General features: G+C 33.9%; 2 protein-coding genes and 1 pseudogene across 4 annotated transcripts; all 3 read right to left on the bottom strand.

Annotated features, from left to right (window-relative positions):
- Positions 1–414: 414 nt before the first annotated feature.
- Positions 415–3,410, bottom strand: LOC108487435 (uncharacterized). Of its 2 annotated transcripts, none has more exons than XM_053019987.1 (3): positions 3,195–3,410; positions 2,923–3,108; positions 415–912 (listed from the first exon to the last, which is right to left on the bottom strand). In XM_053019987.1, exons 1-3 carry the CDS (start codon positions 3,271–3,273, stop codon positions 599–601), a joined length of 579 nt encoding a protein of 192 aa, XP_052875947.1. In that variant the 5' UTR covers positions 3,274–3,410; the 3' UTR covers positions 415–598. The 2 variants fall into 2 exon arrangements, with proteins under 2 accessions (XP_052875947.1, XP_017647267.1); XM_017791778.2 differs by having other exon boundaries at positions 3,231–3,409.
- A 550-nt stretch (positions 3,411–3,960) lies between these two features.
- Positions 3,961–10,172, bottom strand: LOC108486992 (DEAD-box ATP-dependent RNA helicase 20-like). 2 transcript variants are annotated; one of them, XM_017791177.2, is made up of 10 exons: positions 9,833–10,172; positions 9,117–9,382; positions 7,700–7,879; positions 7,442–7,603; positions 7,090–7,244; positions 6,155–6,247; positions 5,761–5,846; positions 5,435–5,661; positions 4,660–4,893; positions 3,961–4,309 (listed from the first exon to the last, which is right to left on the bottom strand). In XM_017791177.2, exons 1-10 carry the CDS (start codon positions 9,886–9,888, stop codon positions 4,209–4,211), a joined length of 1,560 nt encoding a protein of 519 aa, XP_017646666.1. In that variant the 5' UTR covers positions 9,889–10,172; the 3' UTR covers positions 3,961–4,208. The 2 variants fall into 2 exon arrangements, with proteins under 2 accessions (XP_017646666.1, XP_017646668.1); XM_017791179.2 differs by having other exon boundaries at positions 9,117–9,224.
- Positions 10,173–12,713: 2,541 nt separating this feature from the next.
- On the bottom strand, positions 12,714–13,377 carry LOC108487740 (cysteine-rich repeat secretory protein 38-like; annotated as a pseudogene).
- Between the last annotated feature and the right edge of the window lie 9,142 nt (positions 13,378–22,519).

Genomic DNA, 22,519 nt, shown 5'->3' with positions numbered 1-22,519 from the left:
AATTTTAACTATTTGTTTTATGTAAAAAGAAACTTTCAATCGTTCAATAAATATTAATACACATATTTTAGATCAATATGATATGACTATCGGATTGCTTTAAAAATTTTATATGAATAACAAGTACAAATATACTGATAAATTCAATAGGTAGATTATTAGAACATTAATTGTACAAAATTTATATATTATGAAATTATATATACTTAAAGATAAATTTATTTTAAAAATTAAAAAGAAAAATTATTTACATACACCGATGTAAAAGATTACGTTAAATGTAACCAATATTCATAACAATATTTTTATTTAATTTAATTTAATTTTTAAAATATTTTGAAAATTATTCTCTATTGTAAAATGAAATGAAATTAAGAGACAGGGAAGTTAAGGTTTCCACATCCTGCTGCAAAATTGTACATGATTTGCAATGGCATACTTGCTTCCGTATTAAGAGAGTACTTCCTCAAGAAAATTGTACATTTTCAACCAGAAAACAGAATGCATGAAATCCAGGAAACCAAACTTCCAAATTTCTTAAACAAACAAACAAACAAACAAAGGCAATATATCCAAGTTTAAACAATGGATTATCAAGTCATAACTGTGGTATGGATTTAGCTCGGATAAATTGTTTGAGTATAGCTTTCTCTTCGTCCAGCCGCTTCTTCTCCTCGGGATCTTTCGGTTTCACTTTCCTCTTCTCTTCCAATATATACTTAAAAAGTTCACGCTGTTGGCTCTCCGGAATCGGTTCAGGCAACTTCAAAGGCTGTGTGATGGATGATACAGGTGACTGGGTTTCAGTAACTGGAGTTGCAGTGACAGGTGTAGTTGATACAGGAGGACTCAAATCAACGTCATCTTCCGCTAAGTTCGTGTCCTTTTTCTTCGTTCTCATGAAGAGATAAGCTGCATTAATCATACACATCTTTATCAGACAAGAAGCAATTCATGTTTCTGAAACATTGAATTCTCAAGGCCCAACTTACAAATTCCAAGCTTTACAAATTTGACAATTAAAAGCAAACTTATGTTACAAATTTGAGTTCGGACCAGAGAAAGCAGCATAAGTTGGTGAGGGTGAACAACAATCCCGTTTCAGTGTACAATTTTTGTCAGACAAGATAAACACCACGATCAAAGAAGTGATACGGTTAATGCTAGTTACTACAGCCTAACAATGAAAGTCAATCAAGATGTGCTCCTCATGCAAATATACGAAGAAAAACCAGTTTATCTCTTATGAACAATAGCTAGTTCACTCTCCTCATCTAAAACCAATTATCAGATCACAAAATTCTTAAAATCCATACATCTTTTTACAGACGAGAAACCACTCATCTCACTCTCATTTAAACATAATTCATTCTCTCTGTGTAAAAAACCGGAAAGAAAACTAAAAAGAACATTAAAGAAAAACTTTCAGTAATTGAAAACTATGAACCCAACTTCATCCAAAAGCAATTTCCATGCGAATGCCATAGCTATTAGTTACTCCTCTGCAATCTCGCATTAGTTAACCTACGGCTTATAATTTTTGCAATTTATAATGAAATGTTTTTTCAAGTAATTTGGATATGAAATTATGAAAGAATGGAAGTACCACATAAACTCTCTCTATAATGGAAAGTCAAAATGTGGGATTTAACATTTTAACCTCTTATTGCTTTAGGGCTATGTTACCTGGGTTCTTTTTTCCTTTACAACACTCATATCTGACACTTGGAATAAATTAAGCATACCCTAATCCACTTTTACCCACTAATCCAACCCCACTCTTTTGCATTTCTGTTATCTATTCACTAAAACTTCATGTATTTTATGAAGATCATACAAATGGGGAAATACTCTTTTGCATTTCCCCAAAATTAGAACTTGTATGGTGTTATCCTTCCCCCGAGTTTTGGACAATCCAGGTATTTTGGGGGTGGCAAGTAAGAGAAAAATGGGGAATCATATCACTCGGTCATTATCATTATAAGCCCCAATGAATATGGAGATAATCACTCCACAATACTGGTTGCTTAATTATTGTAACTACGGATTTAAGAGACTACTGCAGCATGGTATTAAGATGTAAATATTTACTAACCCTCATAATAAGTCTTAATTCCGACCGATTTAATAAAAATATTTAACCCTGTCAGTTCGATACACATTTAGACTGTGAATGTACCAAAAGTTAAGAATTACACATTTATACTGCCTATATATAACCAGAACTCCTCTTTCGAATGAATACCATAGAAATTAAGTAAAATTTTCATAGCTTTATTAAACATTTAGAGGGCTGGAAAAACAATCTACTCAGGTGAAATCATAGTTAGAAAAAGTGCCAACTTATCATTTCTACTAGTTTTCAACCCAGACTTGGGTGGGATGCCATTACTAGCAGGAGATCAGAAAACTTTTCCTCCCAACAATATATTATTATTGGAATATGTTTCATGCCTCAAAGTAGTTCAACACAAACAGAAAACTAATATCAGAATGAATGCAGAATATGCAGATATTAAAAATAAGTGATGCTAAATATTGGCCAAACAATGAATGGGAATTGGTTCCCATTAGTAAGCAGCAAGAAAGAGATGTGAAGTTGTAAATTACTCAATTTAGCTATGTGCACTAAAACAAAACAAAATAATATCAATGCCCCAATCCAAAGCAAAGGGGTCTCAAGGGGTTAAGGCTGGTTAAGCAGAGCTGTTCCGGGAAATGAACTAACAAGGAGAGTGAAATCAAAGTTTCATCATCATATGAATCCCTTTAAAATTAGCCCTAAACTTCTTTGAAACAACAAAGAGAACCAAGAAGTAGAATTAAAAAGCATGAAAACAAGAATTGGAGCCAAATTAGAAAAAGAAAGAAGCCATTTAAAACTACTAATGATCCAACAAGTGAAAAAGGAAAGGAAATGACCTCCGACAGTAAAGTTGACAGCCAAGAGAAGGGGCCAAAGAAACTTGTAACGCCTTGCAAACGATTCCTTTGGAGGCTGAGGTGGTGGTGGCGGTGGCGGCTGACCCATTGAATATGATGCTGCACCTGATGATGTTGAAGGAAATTCCTTTCCTTTTTGATGCTGTTGAAATTGTTTCAATTGAGCTGCAATCAGAAAAGAGAAACAAATTTTGAAAGAAACTCTATTTGAGAAGGAAAAACAGAGAGGCAAAAGTTGAAAAGATGATAACTTGAGGGTGTTGAGATTAGACTGAGAACAGTGAGACCTTTTTTAGGTTTGTTGTCGTAGAGCTTTGGACCTTGGCTCATGGTTGAGATTCCTTTTCCAGCAAAGCTTTCGCTACTCTCTCCCTCACGTTTCTCTCTTATGCCTCTCTGCCTACGCCTTTTGATTCTTTGGTTACTCACCAAATTTTGGTTTAGTAAGGGTTTTAACTTTTTAACTTTGGAAACTAATCCTACTCCTTATTTTTACCATTTTAAGTGCTTATTTCACTCAAAAATAAAATTTATTAGAGTTTTTTTAACTTAAAGACACTTCTTAATTGATTTTTTAAAATTAAATTAAATTAAATAAATAAGATTTATGCAAGATTTACATTTAACACTCAGTATTCTAAGTTTGAATGATTTCTAATTTTAATTTTTGAACTAAAACGTAAATATTTTTTAAATTTAAAGTAAGATTATTTTATGAATACATCAACTTCAAAAATTTCAAGACATCCCATCAAATGGTTGTTATTTTTTATCTTTTATGAGGGTTGATAACCCATAAATTGATACAACATTAATTTTGATTCTTTTAGATCATACTACAAGAGCTATGGCAAGTTTTAAATTTCCTGTTTATACTGAAGGACCTTATTTATTTAAGAAAAATAGATTATAATTAAGAATTAAATATGAAAAATAGGTCATTTTTTACCCAAAAGTTGGGTAGTCTAATATGATTCTCATACAAATATATATATATATATATAAAGCAACATTCGATTTGATTTGAGTGGAAAAATCAAAGCAACTCAAGATTACTTGGGGAAAAATATGATTTATCAGAAAATAAAGACAAAATTAATTTACAAGTTTCCATCTATGCTTGCTCTTCCTGCTAGTCTTTACAGGTGAAGACAATTGAACCCAGAAAAAACAGTGGTAGTCAACCAAATTAACAAAAGTATGTCTACACTACACTGTACCCTCATAGTCTTACAATTTAGACCCCTCTGTGGTCTTTTCATTGATCAATTCCAAGGGCGGCTGCCCCCATAACCCTTCCCTCGGTCTCGGTCTCGGTCTCGGTCTCGGTCTCGGTCTCGGTCTCGGACTCGGAAACCACCATGTCCTGCTTCATCAGATGAACAAGATGAGTATGCTTATAAAGCTTTCATAACTTGTTTACATGTTATAGACATTGTTATTTATGCATGAAAGCCCAGTAACATATTGGGCAATTCAATCGGTTCAATTAGCTACTAAAGCTCCATTGAAATTTATTTTATACTCACCACCAATAATAGCAAAACGTAGTTCAATTAACAATTACTTCTATCAAAGTGAAGAAAAACTAGTATTGTCTAATAACACCTTCATGGAACTAACTAAAATTATTAAATTCCATTTAATTTGCTGCTGTCATATGTTGATGATATATGCATAAACTTGCATGTTCCAAGAGAACCACAGTAAACTAACCTGATGGGGGAGGAGGTGCACCACGTCCCATTGCTGCCAATTCAGGACTGACCTTTTGTCCAGCTTCCTTAAGTATGGCAATAAGTTCTTTTGCAAATCTGGCATTTGCAGCTGTGAAGAAAGTGTAGGCAGTTCCTTTTGCCCCCGCCCTTCCAGTTCGACCAATGCGATGAACATAATCCTCAAGAGAACCCGGGAAGTCATAATTGATTACATATTTGACATCTTTCACATCTGCCACCAACTAAATCTAATAAATAATCCAGATGACAACACTAGTTGCAAATTGGAAATGCATGGTCCCATGTTATTCTAAACATGCAAATGGTTCTTTAGAGAAAGTCCAAAGGCAGCCATATCATACCATGTGGTCTTATATTTTGCTAAGGAATCAAAGCAATTATACTAGCCAGGCAAAATTGCAATAATAATAACAATAAGAATAAAGAATGTCAGGTACCACTTTGAATAGGAACCCAAGGATTATTCGCAAATTCAGGTTGGAGCATAATTGTGATCACAATTGAACAAACTAAAAACAATGGCCCTGGTTCACTTAAGCTATAGCTAACCATAAAATTGACAAAATAGAAGAGACATAGGTCATGGGAATAAAGAACACTAACAGAAAACCAGTTTCTGGTAGATTAAATTATAACTATAAAAAATTTGAAAGCTGCAGGGAAAATGGCCATAACAACAATAAGTCGTTTACAGTGTACTAGTTAGGGAGAACAAAGATGGCCCAAAGTACAGACTTGAGGAATATACATACCTAAGCCACGAGCTGCAACATCTGTTGCAGTCATTATAGGGCTCTTGCCAGCTTTAAACTCTGAAAGGACCCAATCCCTTTCTGCTTGACTTTTATCTCCATGAATTGAGAGAGCCGGCCAACCATCCATGCGAAGTTGCCTAGTGATTTGGTCACAGCCTTTCTTGGTATCCATGAAAATCAAAATTCTGCTGCCATCCATGATATCCTCCAGCAGCTTCACCAATCTGAAACACCAACACAGATCAATAAATAGCCTCAAGAATATTATATGCTAATGGTAAAAAGAATTAAAACCCATAAGAACAAGAGAAACTGTTCTCTACTTGTTATATTTCTGACTCTCCGAAACAATGTCAACATGTTGGCGAATTGCATGGTTAGCTTTTAAATCCGCAGATCCAATTATCACCTGCATAAAGACCAACGAGACAATAAATTTAAGCACATAACGGAGCATCAGAAACAACTAAGTAAATTGCAGAAATCCTACTTTTACCATAACATCAGATTACCACATTAGAGAAACCAAGAATTATACTTGGAAAGACTAAAAATCTTCCAATTTATAAAAAAACATTGAGAAAGTAAAGAATAAGATACATGGAGCACAGATTAGCATTAGATAGAAAGTCAAATGTGGAAATAGAAGCTATAGATAACATTTCCTCACAGGATAAGGTAATTAATGAAAATTGCCAAAAATGTGAAGCATCTTACTTTGTACGGATTGTAAAGAAACTGCCTTGCCAATTGTTCAACCTCCTTTGGCCAAGTTGCACTCCAGTATAAAGTTTGACGATCAGGACGTATCTGCATAAAAGAGCTCCTTAATATGAGCTTTCCATCAGCTCAAATGTTACACAAAACATCACAAAAATTGTAATACTTTGTGTAATTGGGTAATGTTTGTGTAATTCGTGTTACACAAAATATTACAAGATTTGTAATATTTTGTGTAATATTATGAATGTTGTAATAATTAGTGTAATTCTGCAATTAAACAAAACATTACAAAAGTTGTAACATTTATGTAATTGGCTAGTGTTTTGTGTAGTTGGAGTTGATGGAAACCTTATTTCAGAAAGCTCACCCTAGAACTTCTCTGAAGTGGAGGTGAGACTGCCAATTAATTTAATTGCCTACATAAAAAATAGACATTCTATACAAGCACAAATTCTTAACTATATATAAAATTGGAGAGTAACAATCTAACTTCGCTATTTTAAATAATTTTTGTTCAGACAGTAGAGGGCTGCATTGTATTGTAACAATAACAAAGAATCTAATTCTTTCATGAACTCTGATAACATTAGCTTAGACTTCTGAAATCAACACTCTTATCATCCTAAAAGGTTGAGTTCCACCATATCAATTGGATAATTTAATCAACAAGTATAATTAGCAAAGTCTGACATCTCTCTTTTTTTTTTTTTTTAATGCAATACTTGAGTAACATAAAAAGGGTTAACATGGAAGATAAAGAAGATAGGTAAGAAAGGAAGCCATTATGCTCAAAATGAACTTCTCTCAGACATAAACAGCAACTAATCAGTACTTTTCCCAAATAGAGTTAAAAAAATTGTAAATTTCAAGGGAAAATGGAGAGGGTTGGCCGGAAAACCAAAAAGATACAGAAAGATAAGAAGAAAGACCTGAGAAACAATTTTTCGTATCTGAGGCTCAAACCCCATGTCTAACATCCGATCTGCCTCATCCAAGACTAAATAAGTAACTCTTCGCAGATTTGTGTGATGTGAATCCAACATATCTATTAACCTTCCTGGTGTAGCAATAACAATCTCAACACCTGATCCAACAAACAATATTAACACTTTCCTGTCAACAAGTTTAAGCAATTACAAACTAAGAAACAACTTATTATTTAAACTAACAATAAACATGTCAGAAAGCATCTTAAATTGAAACCCATGTATAGGAGATCACAAGCAGTTCAGGAAAAACAAAATACAAGGGAACAGTCAGCCCAAGCATGCTACCCCATACCTTTCTGGAGATCACGCACTTGAGGTCCCTTTGGAACCCCACCATATATGCATGTATTCTTGATCCTTGATGACGCACCAAACTTAGCAGCCTCCTGTTGTATTTGAACTGCAAGTTCACGTGTGGGAGCTAATACTAATACAATTGGACCATCTCCAGGAGCTGAAATATATACAAACAGGCAAAGAGTTATGCTGGCCCAATTATTAAAAACAAGCTGAGAAAATTAAATCGTAATCATAAGTCAATTTTTTTTACCTAAAATTGGTTGTGCGTTGACGTGAACAATTGCAGGCAATAAATAGGCAAGGGTCTTCCCTGATCCTGTTTCAGCAATACCAATAAGATCACGGCCCTTTAAAGCCATTGGCCAGCCTTGAGCTTGTATGGCTGTTGGTTCAACAAACCCTGCTTTCATGACTTCTTGCAGTACATAGTCTGGAGTACGAAAATAATATCAATTCAACATGCTAATTTATATAAAGAGATAAGAAATATCCAAAATACATACAAATACAATAATTTCCAAATGCTATAGTAAAACCTATATAACAAGAAATACCAAAAATGCTTTCGGAATAACAATTAGCTTAACTATCAAAATGATAATCATTTTACTCAGATATGAAGTCTATAAGAAAAAACGTTTGCAAGTCATAAAAACACTCTTACAGTGGTTAACAATTCATAAAATGAAGCAGAAAATATTAATGATCCAACATCTAGAGGCAACAAAAGCTTATCAACAAAGATATAGGAAAATGAAAATTTAAGATGACACTAGTTGCTAAGTTTAAGATGAGGATACGAGCAACTATTGTCAAAAGTGCTTTCAAGTGCGGTCATGAAGCATGGCAAATGTTTTTTTCTATTTCTGCAAGCATATACATATTTGAAAATCTTCAAGTAATGAAAAAATATTGGGCTTGTCCTCTTTTCACCAATGCCAAGTAAAACAAAAGATAGCTAGGTAAAAAGACAACAAACAAACAAAAAACCAGTTTAGTAAATGTCAAAGAGGTTAAAATTAAACATCAGGCATCAACTATGTTCTTTTAAATAAACTTGGCCAAATGGTAAGGTTATAAGATGGTACACCTAGTATTCTAGTCATTCAAAAAAGCCATTTCCTTTAATGTAAATTTTTTATACATCCTCAATCCTACAAGGGGAGGAGAAAAAGGACTTCTGAGAGTTCCAGTTTTTTCAAACTGCACTTTCACTTTTAAGGCTTTAAATTTAACTTTTTATAAAAACAGATTTAAGCAAACAGGACTAGTTTTCTTTAATACTGCAACTAATAAAATTATTGGCTTCTCTAATGATGAAAGAACTAATTTTAATAACTGAAGAGAAAAAATAATTGCAATACATTTTCACTAACTATGCGGTTCATGTAACTGACAATTCAAGAGAATTCTACATGCATTTACTGCAACAATGTGAAAAAATCATCAAATTATCAATTGAATCTCACACAGATGACCCCTGCCATCATATACTCTTTCTCTCAAAAAAAAAAAAAAGAAGAAGATCACAGTCATAAAAGCAATAAGTCACAGATACAGAAAAACAGAAAGCTTGGCCAGTAAAAGAAATGCAAACAAAATAAGATAAAATGGATAACTTAAATGACATAAAAGCTGAACTTATTAACAGAAACAACAAAAATTACCTGGAAATCTCACATCAGCAAAACTCTTCACAGGCTTTGGAACATCACGACCTTCAACCGTAATTTCCCTCTTCTGTCGATATTCCTCCACCTCCATCTCAGACATTGCTGCCACAGAAGGAGACTCAACATAAAAATTCTTTTCAAATGGTGTCAAGCCATCCAAATCCAACTTCCTAGGTGGTTCACCAGCATCATAGTCCTTTCTGCTTGACAAGGACCGCCCTGAACCACCATATGCTGAAGCCCCACCAAACCCTGAGTCACTATATCATCACACAATTAAACAGAGAAACTCCGAAGTACTACAATCTTCAAGTATTACAAAAGTAGGTAGAAGATTTGCCAATGACTCAAAGACATTGTGTTAAAGTTAATGAAATGCCACTCTGTTTGAACTTGAATTTAGAGCATTGGGTGATTAAACAACATAAAATTCATTGAAATATTTAACAGAAACATATTCGATAACTGTCATTCAGTCTCAAGTTAATCTAAATTAAAGAAAAGCAAAACCCAGATGGAAAAAAATACATAAAATTCTGAAAAAAAAAACGCTAATTTTGAGGAAAAGAGCATAACGAATGAACAAATAACTCTATCTATATACATAAACAATAAAACCCAGAATGAAAAATGAGCTTAAACATAAAAAACTGAAAAAAAAAAAAAAGAGTTGAAATTTAAAGGGCAAATGCAAAAGTTTTAGTAGTTACCTTCTACGGTCACGGTAGGAGGCAGGATCGCCGGAGCGGCTATCATATCTACTCATTTTATGTGCTGCTGTCCGTAGAAATGATCAAAAGTTAATATAAATGTCAATGTAACCGAAAAAAAGAATTCGTGTTATCGTTTGGCCTTGTTCTAATTAATTAGGGTTTTTATGTGTCAGGGTTTTACTCGATGGAGCTTTGTCCCTCTCCTTTTTGGTTTCAATTGGGAGGAAAAGAAGTTAAGAGAAAGGGAAAAATTTTCCACCCTGGTGATGAAGCGTGTTGTGCACTGCTCTTGCCCTGTGTGTGTTAAGCGTACGCGTCAAATGGTAAAAACATGCAGTGAATAACTGACACGTGGATAAATGTTTGCCCATTGCTTGTTTGTCACCGCCTTTTACCTTTAAGCTGTTGTGCCCGGTTGGCTGGAGGTATCGGTTTAGAAAAACTGGTTGATTTGTACAAATTGAATTACAAATAGATTCAATTGTTTATTTTTAATATTTATTTAATTAAATTGTATAATATAACTGATTTTAAAACCGTGGTTGTACTTCAAATTTTGTCTTGATATATATATTGAAATATTTACAATTTTAAAATTAAGAAAATTAATTATAAATTTTCAAAATTTATTCTTAGTCTATTCTTTAGGATCCTTTCTTTTTTCAAATTGGACGGAGATAGAAGCAGACCGATTTTCTAAGTACCTTTTTGGATATTCTTTAATGTTCTGATTATTCATGGGACATGAGAAGTGGATGAATGATCATCTACTTCTAGAAGAAATTGAAGAATTTATTAAGAATTCTACAAGTTCTATTCATTTTTTTTCTAATAAATAGTTAGAACTTCATATGGGTTATACATATAAAGAATAAGGGTTAAAAGCCAAAAATTCACACAAAGAATTGAGCTAACAGTTAAGAAAAAGATTGTCTTTTCATTAATAAAAAAGATACGTATCTTTTGCAAGTATTTATTTATCAAAATTTAAGAACAAAATAATATTTATTCGTATAGTTAAATCATGTGTCGTTTTTTATCTATAGGTGACAAATGCTATTGTGATTTTATTATAAAATGTTGTAGATGTATAACATATGTATCTGAGTCCTATATGCTTTACAAAATATCAATATCCTTATGAAACATTAAAAGGAAAAAAAAAGATAAACATAACTTGGGAGTTATTAATAAAAGAAAAAGTAATATTTTGTATAATTCATTTTACACAAAAATATTACAAAATCTACAATATATAGGATACTGATAGTGCTTCGGGTGATGATGTTATGTTATTAACGGTTGCATCAACAATATTTTAACTGCGTTTTAGTGGAATTAAAAATCTCTCTCTTTTAAAACCCAAATTGAAAATTAAATTAGTTGGATTTTCAATTTCTGATCCAATTTTAAAAGATTGTAAATATCCTATCCCTCATGCTTTAAAGTCACTTTAATGAGGGAGGCCTTTTTAGATTTCTTGCATGTTGGATTCAACATCCAATTTTTTCAGATTTTGTCAAACATAATTAGAATGTTCCTGGAAGCATGTTGAAGATCCACTTTGACTTTACGAATCAAATTAGACTCTGGAATAAGAAAGTGTATGGTCGCATTTTTTTCTCGTAAAAGACAGTTGAGTGGGAAACTTAATAATATCCAAAAAATTTTGGATTATACAAATTCAGTCTATCTTAACCAGGTTAAAATTGAGGTTAGGGATAAATTGGAAAATATATTGTATCATGAACAACTATTATGGTGTCAAAAGGTAAGATACGATTGGTTTGTTTTTAACAGATCGCAACACCAAATTTTTTCATAGTGTACTTTGTGAAGGAGAAAACATAATCAAATTGGCGCTCTTGAAAACGATAGTGGAGAACGAATTTTTGATGAAGAAAAATTGAAATTTGAGGCGGTCAAGTTCTATACGAAATTATACAGAGAGCATTCGGGGCCAATGAGAGACTTACTTCCGAATGCTTTCCCGCATCTTAATGAGGAAGAAATTCAACTCTTAAGCAAACCTGTTTCTAACAAGGGAATTAAGGTTGCATTATTTGAACCCCTTTAAAGGCTCCAAGTAGTAATGCCTTTTACCAAAGTCAGTGGGAACATGTTGAACTCAAGGTTATTTTAGTCGTTTTAGCCCTTAATATTGAGCCTATTTACAGTGCTTTTGTAACCCTAATTTAGTCATGTCAATCAACAATTACTTTTATTTGAGAGTAACAAGATGTAGTTATATATGAGTTTGAGAGAATTTTTTGTGGTAGCTATGGAGAGGATTTTGTACCCTTTTTTAGAGAACTCTATGAGAGTTAGGGTTTTATTTTCGGGATTTGAGTTTGTACATTTAGTATATTTAGGTTTATTTTCTCCATATTGTACTCTTATTTATTTACTCATTTAGTGAAAAGTCAAAACTTTTTTGCACATGATTTTATCCTCTCTAAAAGAGTTTTCTACATAAAATTTGTGCATTCAATCTTTTTTTATTTTGTTGTTTATACAGATCGATCCCAAAAGAAAATTTTATTAAATCTCCCGTCGTAAAATTTATATACTTATTTCAATAAATAAAATTCACATTTAAATTATGCTTTAAATAAGTGATAAGATAAAGTTAAGTAGGTAATTAAATGTAAAAATTTTTGTGCTTAGTTATTAAGTAATGTTTATAATAATTGATTTTATTGAAAAGATTGTAATTTAAAATAATTCATAAAATAAGAAAATTGAAAACAAAATAACATGATTTTTTTAATAATCATAATTTTTATTTATTCAAGAATGACAGAGAAATGATTACAGTATATATTGGCATACCAACATACAGTATTCATGGGTATACTTTTGTTTCGGGAATGTTTAATTAAGCATTGACAAAAGGGTATATTTCATATCTAAAGTTACAACTCCCACCAACTACTCTTCCTCCTCCTTTCCCGTCACAACAGCTCGGAAGCTCGCCGATTATGTCGTCAAGACATTTCTTACACTCAGTGCTGGAAAGGTCCCGGCGCACTGAGTCAACCCGTAAAGTTTGTTCGATCCGTACAGTTCCATCTCTCCAGCAGCATACATTTTGGGATTTGAATAAGCTTGGGTAGCCAACTCGATCGCTCAGCAGTTCCTTGGTATTCGCATTGAATGACTGGGGTTCACTCACGTTGTTCAAGTTCCACATGTAGAACTTGTTTCGGTTATCAACATGGCCAAAGAACTCCATGTTTGAGTACTTGAAAAGACAGTTATCGTACCAAATGATTGCACCTTTGTCGTAAGGGCGGCGTTCAGTATTTCACCGCTCGCTTCCACAACACAGTTTTACTGATCCGGGTCGACACATCGCCTCTACAAAGTGTGAGGCCATAAGCTTGGTTGGGGTTTTGACCTATGGAACCGAGGCCGAATCCTGAAGGAGGAGCTTGAATGGAGAGGTAGTCAGTGAGCATATTTAAGTTGGCTTCATAAGAATCATTGTAGGCAGAGAAATTTCCAGAGTTGGAACAAATATGGAAGAGAGGGTTGTTGTTTCAATAGGGTCGGAAGCGTGTAAATTATTGTACTAAAAAATCACACAAAGTTCAATTCCCAGGAAAGAGAGGTGGATCATAAGGATCTCAAGTACCAAGTCTTTCCTTAGTCAGAATATTCCTTCTATCGTAATTTAATAGCACAATTAAATACTACTATTATACCCTCAAATATTGAAAGAAAAATAGGACAAGAAAGAACACAAGAGTTTTAATGAGGTTCGGTAAATTATACCTACATCCTCGGGCACTAATACCAGATGATAACTTCACTATCTCCAAAATATTACAAACAAATAGAATTCCTTAAGAATTCTCAAATGGGAGAAGAGAGAAAACTAAGAGAGAAAGAATGGTTGGGATGGTTGAAAAGTGAAATGGTTAGGCCTACTTATAGTTAAGGTTCAAGGACCAACTTGCAAATGGCCTAAAAAATTAGGAACTAAAAATGCAATTATCCCTTTCACTTTCAACATTCGGTGCAACTTGCTTCTCACCTTTTTAACAACTTGCTTCCCACCTTATTTGACTTTTGAACAAGGGTCAGCTCCGAAAGATGTTTGGAGAAGGAAGCAAGGCTCAATAGATAAACAATGGAAGAAGACATTGTAATTTGCAAATTAGCTTATTTGCTTGAAGTTGAGGAGAATAGAAAGTGTTATTTATAGGGAAATGTTTCCAGGGTTTGATCGAGGAGATTGATGGGGTTGACATTTTCAAGTTTCGGTGATGAGAATTTTTCAAACACGGGCTCCGGCGGCGGCAGTAAAATAATGCGGGTTTTTTACTAAAAAAATATACAAAAAATAAAAAAATTCGAAAATAATACAGTAAAAAAAGTAAATACGAAAATGGTATAGTCAGGGTGGTCACGCCACTCGACAAAGCAGCACCACCTACGACAAACAGTACCAAAACAGTAAAAAAAAAACTCTGTAAAAAAAAAGCTGAAAAACAGAAAAAAATAAAATAAAATATTGGACATGTGGGTGCCAGAGGTGGCACCAGTGTTGCCTCTAGCAGAGGCGGCACCAGTTGTGTGGGTCCCACAGGCGGCACCTAAGCACTATAAAACCAAGCAGAACTAGCAACCCCGGGAGCAAGATTCAGCAGCAAGGAGAAGAAAATAAAAGGAAAGAAAGGAGAAGAGAAAGAAGCAAAAGAAGGAGAAGAAAAAAAGAAGGTATAATTTTTTTTTAAATAATGAATTTTTATATTGTTAATGTGCTTTTGTTGTTATTATTATTGTTGATTTTATTATTTTTTGTTGTCGATTATGAATATTGTTATTATTGTTAGTAAAAACCATAATTATTGTTAGTTATTATTATTGTTAAAAAACCTAAAAAGCCTATTTATGTTATATAAAGAATATATTATTTTCTTATATGTGTTTTAGGTAGATTTTTACCCATATTATATAAAAATAAAAAAATAGCGAAATAAGTTGTTTGAAAGATTAAGTACCATTTTGGCACTTTTGGCACTTAATCTTTCAAACAACCTATTTTAGTATTTTATTTTATTTTTATATTATTAGGTAAAAACTCGCTTTTAGGTTGATTTTAAATGGTTAAATGTAAAGATAAATGTTATTTATGTATAAAATGAGAACTGAAAAACTATGAGCTTATGAATGACAAAAATTGCATATTGAGTAATTAAATTTTTTATTTAAGTAGTTTATTTGGTGTTCGAAATTATTTTGAGAAAGTTTATTTATTTTTTAACAGATTGAGCATTGAAGATGGATAATCAGTTTTTCGTATGCGTTTATTTCGATGGAATTATCTTGACAACAACCGTTGGATGTATATTTGAATGTCGACAACAAATAGCAATGAGATTTAATAGAAATGTCTCGTTGGATGATATGAAGGGAAGAATTAACGTAAAAATTGTCAGACGTTGTGGGAGAAGGATCTCGAAACTTTTCTACAAGTTTCCAGTTTCGACAGATCCAATCAAATTCACTGAAATGGAACTTCTAGACGACGAAAACGTGGAGACAATGATCGCTCTTTACTGTGGGAATGGGAGTGACAAAAATGCACCAATTCACTTATTTGCTGAGTTAGCCGGTATGAAGGAAAATGAAAATCTCACTGCATATGGTGAAGAACATAGAGCTCAAGAACCGTGCATGGTGGCTCCAATATCGTACGTTGATAGTGAATCGACTATAGGTGGGATCGATATCGATCTTAATGTTACACCCGATATGGATGTGGTTGGTGATGATGGTTACGATAGTAGTGATCCTTGTTATCAAGAAGTCGATAGTGATAGTGATCCCGATGTGGACGATGTCCCCGATGATATTGATGATGAAGACGTGAATGACGATAGAAACATTAACGCGTCTTCGGTCGGGAACCGATGCGACGTGTTGTGATTCACAATAATCCCGGGCCACATGTCGCTTCATAGACCTTGACGCGGCGCATGTAGCCGAAGTTTCAGAGTACCGAAATACTTCCCGCCACCGACCGCCATAAATTCGATCCCGAGGAGTTATTCGTCGGCGGAGATTGAAAGTAAAGAAGAGTGCGATTTGCTATTAAGCGGTATAGCATGAATATATCAGAGATTATAAAGTTGCGATGTCGAAACCGACATTATATATTGGGAGTGTTGGAAGTCGGGGAAGGCGCAATTGGCGGGTATGAGTGCATTTATTCAAAATTGGCGATGTGGGAGATACGTAAATTTGTTGGGCCTCACATGCACATCAACACGTATGATGAAGATTATCGAAAACTTGATTCTAAAACTATCTCACGTGTATCATGCGAATGGTGAAGGACATGCCGACCATTAAAGTTTTGCATCGATTGTCAAATACAAGCACGATTTCGAGATCGAGTGTCATATCGAAAGGCATGGATAGCAAAATAGATGGCAATGGAGCAATTGTATGGGGATTTCGGCGCGTCAGATAACGAGAGCTGTGGATGGATAGCCGCTATGCGGGAGTACGTACTAGGGACCGTTATTGAGTTACAGACACGACCTTATTACGGCCCGGATGACCAACTACAGTTGGGAAAATAAATTTTCCATCGGATGTTTTGGACGTTTGATCCATGTGCGCGCATTTCCCCAATCGCAAGCCATTTGTGCAAGTGGATGGGACCCGCTATATGGAAAATATACACAGATCTTACTTATTGCGGTTGCTCAAGACGGCAATAGGAAAGTGCTCCCGATAGCATTTGCCATTGTAGATAAGGAGAACATGGAATCGTGGGAATCTTCCTTACCAACCTGCGGAGGTATGTTATTAGCAACGATAATATTTGTATTATCTCTGATAGAGGGAAAGGATTAATTGCCGCCATTAGACGTCCGGTGTACCATGGAGATCCGTTTACTACATCCGTCACATCGCAGGCTAACTTCATTAGAGATTATAAAATGCGATGGAAAAGACAATTTGTGAAAATAGGTAAACGAACGCCTTATCCTTTCAATATAAGTTTTTAGGGCACATCAGTAACTTGTCTATTCTTAATACATATACAGCGTACGAGCTAGAGCCACACATTTTTCGCCAAATGATGACTCGACTTGAGAGTGACATGGAGGGTCAAACAAATACATCTTTCCGACAGTGGTTGGGTACTATGGAGCCGTGGCAATGGGCTCAAAGTTTTGACGAGGGCTTTCGTTATGGTCAAATGACCACAAACTTAGTTGAGGGGGTCAACGCTGTATTGTTGAAAACACGACACCTTCCGATTTCAACAGTCTTCTCACTACATTCTACAAAGTTGGCTACCTTGATGCCAAGAATGGGTCAGCAACAAGTTAACCAGATTGAGGCGGGACACATATTTGTCGAAGATATTAGGGATGCAATGGTTGCAAACCGTCGGATGGCGAGGTCGATGAATGTAGAAATATATTCACGACGCCTTGAAACGTTTCGAGTTACGGAGACCATTGGTCGTCGACCGGTCTACCACCTAGGTCCCTCTGAGTTGATCTCCGGAATGCACAATGCGATTGTAGGAGATTCCAAACACTTCATTACCCGTAATGCGCATGTCGTTGCAGCGTGTGCTAAAGTGAACCTTAATGTTGAACAATTTGTCGAAGATGTGTACACACTCAATCACACGTTACGTGTATGGGAAAACAAATTCCGTCCCGCCTGAATTGCCTACATGGGAAGTGCCTCCGATAACTTTCGAACTTGTCCTGCATGAGGGCTACGCAGAATCCAAGAGGTCGTCCACAATCAACTAGAATCTGTAATGAAATGGACATTAGGGAGAAACCGACCAGATGCGCGTTGTGGATTATGCAGGTTAGCTGGTCATAATCGGAGTAAATGCCCGTAGCGAAACTATCATGTCGGACAATCGTCACAATCAGGTAGGAATTGAACTTATGTTGTAATGTATTTATTTTATATGAAAAAAATTATATTGCAAATATTCCTCTATTTGTTAAAAATCTATCAAGCTGTTTTTGGAGTTACGATTTTAATTTATTTATATCTCGAGCTACAGAACTCCAAATTAAGATCCGTTAATTTTTCTAGAAACTAAGCTCACATATCTTTTTACCATAAAATTTTTAGAATCTTTTATTTAGCCAATTAGTACAATTTATTCTTTAAAGTTACCCTTGCTTTCTTTGTTCCACAGCTCCGACCCTTATTAACTAAAAACAAATTATATTATAGTACGGGATTTGGATAATGATATTTATCATAATATCATTTACAACTAATCATGAACTCACCATTTCATGGATCCCATGGTCAATTACACAATAAAACTTAATATAATCATCATTTAATTCTCATGAAGCACACATAACCAAACATTTTTACCAATTACCTACACTCAATCAACAAATTGACATATACAAACAAGGTACTGGTTGAGTTTACATTTACTCAACTTGCATATATAACTAAATATGTATCATCTATTTCATACGCCCATGAAATCTCTATATATACCGGTAATAGCATGTTCCAATTTAATTAATGTTCAAATTAGATTTCTTGTTGTAATGTATTTAAAGTTTGTTCCAATTTATATTACAAGACTAAGTTTGATACAAGTTTTAGTGTTTTAATGTTCAAAATGTCCAAATTAATCTAATTTACGTTATGGTCAAATTTTGTTCCACGCTTAAAAGTTTCAATTAATCTAATTAAATATATACAAAAATACAAACTTTTTAATATCAAAACCGAAGAAACCCCTAAAATTGATGGTTCGATGGTGTGGTCCTAGGGGTATATTTCTGCGGAGGTCGACGTTCACGTTGTGGGTGATCGCGACGACCAACATCCTCTTCAGTCGCAGGTGAGGGTGTTTGATACATATAAGAAAAATCATATGGTTCGAATGGCATCGATGAACTTGAGCCGGGAGGAGTGCCATGCTGCGGTGGATACAACCCAGTAGGAGTGGAGTACTGCAGTGGATACGGGCCGGGGGCAGTGCTATAATGCGGTGGATATGGGCCGGGAGAGGTGCTATGCTGCGGTGTGTACGACCCAAACATATCAAATCTGTAATGGTATCCGCCCCTTGATGAGCCCGAGAAATTGTCATTGCCCGCAAAATCTAGATGATAAGAAGTATCAGCCGAAAGTGAATGCGATGACGAGCCCAAGAAATAGTCATTGCCTGCCAAATCCGGATGATAAGAAGTATCAGTCGAATGTGAATACGATCGCTCGGACTCGGCCTCCGGCTGTACCTCGGGCTCCGGCTCTGGGTCATGCTCGGCATCTGGCTGTGGATCGGGCTCATATGCCCCAGATCGCTGCACGTGCTGGGGGACTATAGTCGACTGCCCACCAAGTAAATATGACTTCCCCATACTAAAGTACCATTGTATGTACTCTAACGATGGGCGCAAATCGGAAGACATATCCATCTGAGGTCTTCGAGCCATCCGACTCCCCCACACCGCAATATATCTCCGGTGCGTCACCCCCCAATGCTGTCCATGTCTCCCTCTCTTGTTCTTACCGTGAACCTCCTCTCCCACCTGTATTGGCGGATCCAGGATGTACTGGATGCAACCAAACTGTCGTAGTACTCGATCTCCGTGGTACCACTCGACTACATTGAAACTAATAATTGGTGCGTTTGTTCACCACAACTTAGAATCAACGTAAGCAAACGAGGGTATAATAGCCGCAATTTCTGGTCTACGGTATGACATCCATATAAACTGCACGATTAATACCATGATTAAAATTTAACACGGTTGGAGTAAGATATAAAAAGCAATTACATGTCACGAATATTTGAATAGCTTACCCCTTCCCCGGCATGTTGTTCAATCATCAAACGATATATCGGGACAGTGTACGACCTCCCGATACCCGGATAAATACTCCATCTACGAAAACAATTTTCAAGTAAATATAGTTTCATTAGAATAGTATTATTATAAAGAAATTGCCAATTACTAACAAGTTAAATTTTATCACCTGTTAACTAGCGGATATACATATGGTTGGTGACTAACCGATGCCAAGAATGGCATCCGATAAAGAGCCCATGATTGCAACAATATAAGGCATCCGCCCATGTCTACAGCATTAGGCTTTGTCGTCCGACAAAGCTCACGATACAACATTGCCAGAACTGCGGAACCCCAACTATAGGAGCGAACACTACGCAGATCGCTTAATGAGGTAAATCGGATATGAACCTTGTTGTTGTTCGAATTGGGCATCAATACACCCCCTATGATATGCATAATGTACGCTCGAGCTGCGCACACCAACTCTTCTTCGGTGGCATTATCTGATAAATGTTGAAAATTGGCTTTTAGCCATGTAAATTTCAACTCCGAAAAAGTAGACTCAGCATCGCCGGGCGAGGCTCCTAGTAGGCTGTAACAAAGTGCAGCCGGCTCAGCTATTGCACTTACGCCCGTGACGGCATCCCCGTCGATTGGGAGCCCAAACTGCAATGCAACATCCTCTAGAGTAACTGTGCACTCCCCACACGGTAAATGAAAAGTGTGGGTCTCCGGTCGCCAACGCTCGACCAATGCGGATATTAAATCGTACCGCAAATCGAACGTCCGGTCAATCTCTGCGATCCGAATCTAGCTAGCTCTGGCACGGCATCATCGTGCATCCGGGAATATCCTACACCATTCACCCCGCCCTTAATATGCGGATGAGTCCCGACGGTGTTAAATTACAAAAATAGTTATAATAACATAATTTATTTTCTTAAATTACGTAGATTTTTTTTAATGAAACCCTTGCGTAACAAATAATAATATATTACCGTATTATTAACTGTGTCACATATGTGAGAAAGTTTCTTATTGATCAATGAAGCCATTGCGATGCTCGCAATTTCAAAATAAATTTCGGTTATTAATTTTGTTTGATAGATTTTAAATATTTATTAGAATAACTTAATAAAAAATAGCAAACAATTTTTTCGACAACATTTTCTTTTGCTATACTACATTAAAAAATTAAATATATCCAATTTAAATACAAATATTATTATTATTTTAAAATGATAATAAGTAAAATATTTTCAGATATTATTTTTATATTATTTTAGCAAAAATGTTTTAAATGTATTATGTAAGTATTTTTTATATTAATTTAATAAATAACACTGATTTTGACACTTTTTCGTATTTTTTTCAGATCTTTTTTAAATATTACTTTCAGATTATTTAATTTTAAAACCCTTATTTTAGTACATAATGTTTTAAATATATTATTTAAGTGTTTTAAATATTTTTTAATAAATAACCCTGATTTTAGCACTTTATTCATATTTTTTCAGTATATTATTTTTTAAAATATATTATTTTCCTATTTTATTTTTTATATTATTTTAGCAAAAATGTTTCAAATGTATTATGTATATTATGTAAGTGTTTTTTATACTAATTTAATAAATAACCCTGATTTTGACACTTTTTTCGTATTTTTTTATCTTATTTTTAAAATATATTATTTTCGTATTTTATTTCTTCATATTATTTTAGTACATAATGTTTCAAATGTATTATTTCAGTATTTTTATATTTTTCAATAAATATCCCTGATTTTAGCACTTTATTCGTATTTTTTCAGATATTATTTTTAAAATATATTATTTTCTTATTTTATTTTTATATTATTTTAGCAAAAAAATTCAAATGTATTAATTAACTGTTTTTTATATTAAGGGTTTTTACTAAATAACCCTGATTTTGATACTTTCTTCGTAATTTTTTATTTCCGTATATTATTTTTAAAAATATGTTATTTTCGTATTTTATTTCTTTATATTATTTTAGTACATAATGCTTCAAATGTATTATTTAAGGATTATTTATATTTTTTAATAAATAACCCTAATTTTAGCACTTTATTCGTATTTTTTTCAGTATATTATTTTTAAAATATATTATTTTGGTATTTTATTTTAGCATAAAATCTTTCAAATGTATTATTTAAGTTTTTTATATTAATTTAATAAGTAACTGACTTTGGCACCTTGTTCGTATTTTTTTATTTTCGGATTTTATTTTTTAATTATACTATTTTCATATTTTATTTTTTATATTATTTTAACAAAAACTCGTCACCACCACTTTCCCCAATAAAGTTTTTTTCAGATTTTATTTCTTCTCGTATTTTTTTCATTAATATATTTTTAATTTTTAAATTTTTACTATTTTTGTAAAAAGTTTAAAACCCGATCACATAAAAATAAAAAATAAAAAATTCTATAATAAGTCAAATAAATTAAAAAATCTTTTAAACAACCTAAAACACACACTTAACAAATAAATTACATAAAATAATAACAAAAAATATTCTTTACACATAAATGCTTAATACTTCAATGAAAATATAAAAATACGAACATACCTTAATATCTCTTCTTAACCAAATAACACCTTAGAAAAAATAAAAATAAAATTATATCTGATTTAAATCTAAAACGTTATTAAACTAACATTAATTATTCAAATTTATAAAAAATTACATTTTCTTTCCTTCTTTTCCTTCCTCTTCTTCTTCTCCTTCTCTTTTCCTTTTCTTTTTTCTTCTCTCAGCCGAGGCCTCCTTCTCCTCCTCTCCTTCTTTTTCTTTCTTCTTCTTCTCTTCTTCCCTTCTTCTCTCTTTTTCTTC

The sequence above is a fragment of the Gossypium arboreum genome, chromosome 10 (genome assembly GCF_025698485.1).
Source record: "Gossypium arboreum isolate Shixiya-1 chromosome 10, ASM2569848v2, whole genome shotgun sequence".
Classification (NCBI taxonomy): Eukaryota; Viridiplantae; Streptophyta; class Magnoliopsida; order Malvales; family Malvaceae; genus Gossypium; species Gossypium arboreum.
Note: the sequence above shows the minus strand (reverse complement) of the source record. Positions and strands in the feature narration are given on the sequence as shown.

Bases quoted from the DNA above. Each gene is read 5' to 3' on its own strand.
- LOC108487435 (XM_053019987.1), bottom strand. From the start codon at position 3,273: ATGAGCCAAGGTCCAAAGCTCTACGACAACAAACCTAAAAAAGGTCTC. The intron at 3,109-3,194 runs GTTATCATCTTT...TTCTGATTGCAG, and splicing joins TCTAATCTCAACACCCTCAA to CTCAATTGAAACAATTTCAA. The intron at 913-2,922 runs GTCATTTCCTTT...TGATTAATGCAG, and splicing joins TGTCAACTTTACTGTCGGAG to CTTATCTCTTCATGAGAACG.
- LOC108486992 (XM_017791177.2), bottom strand. From the start codon at position 9,888: ATGAGTAGATATGATAGCCGCTCCGGCGATCCTGCCTCCTACCGTGAC. The intron at 9,383-9,832 runs GTAACTACTAAA...GTGATGATATAG, and splicing joins TCCTACCGTGACCGTAGAAG to TGACTCAGGGTTTGGTGGGG. The intron at 6,248-7,089 runs GTCTTTCTTCTT...TCTTTTATGCAG, and splicing joins TACGAAAAATTGTTTCTCAG to ATACGTCCTGATCGTCAAAC.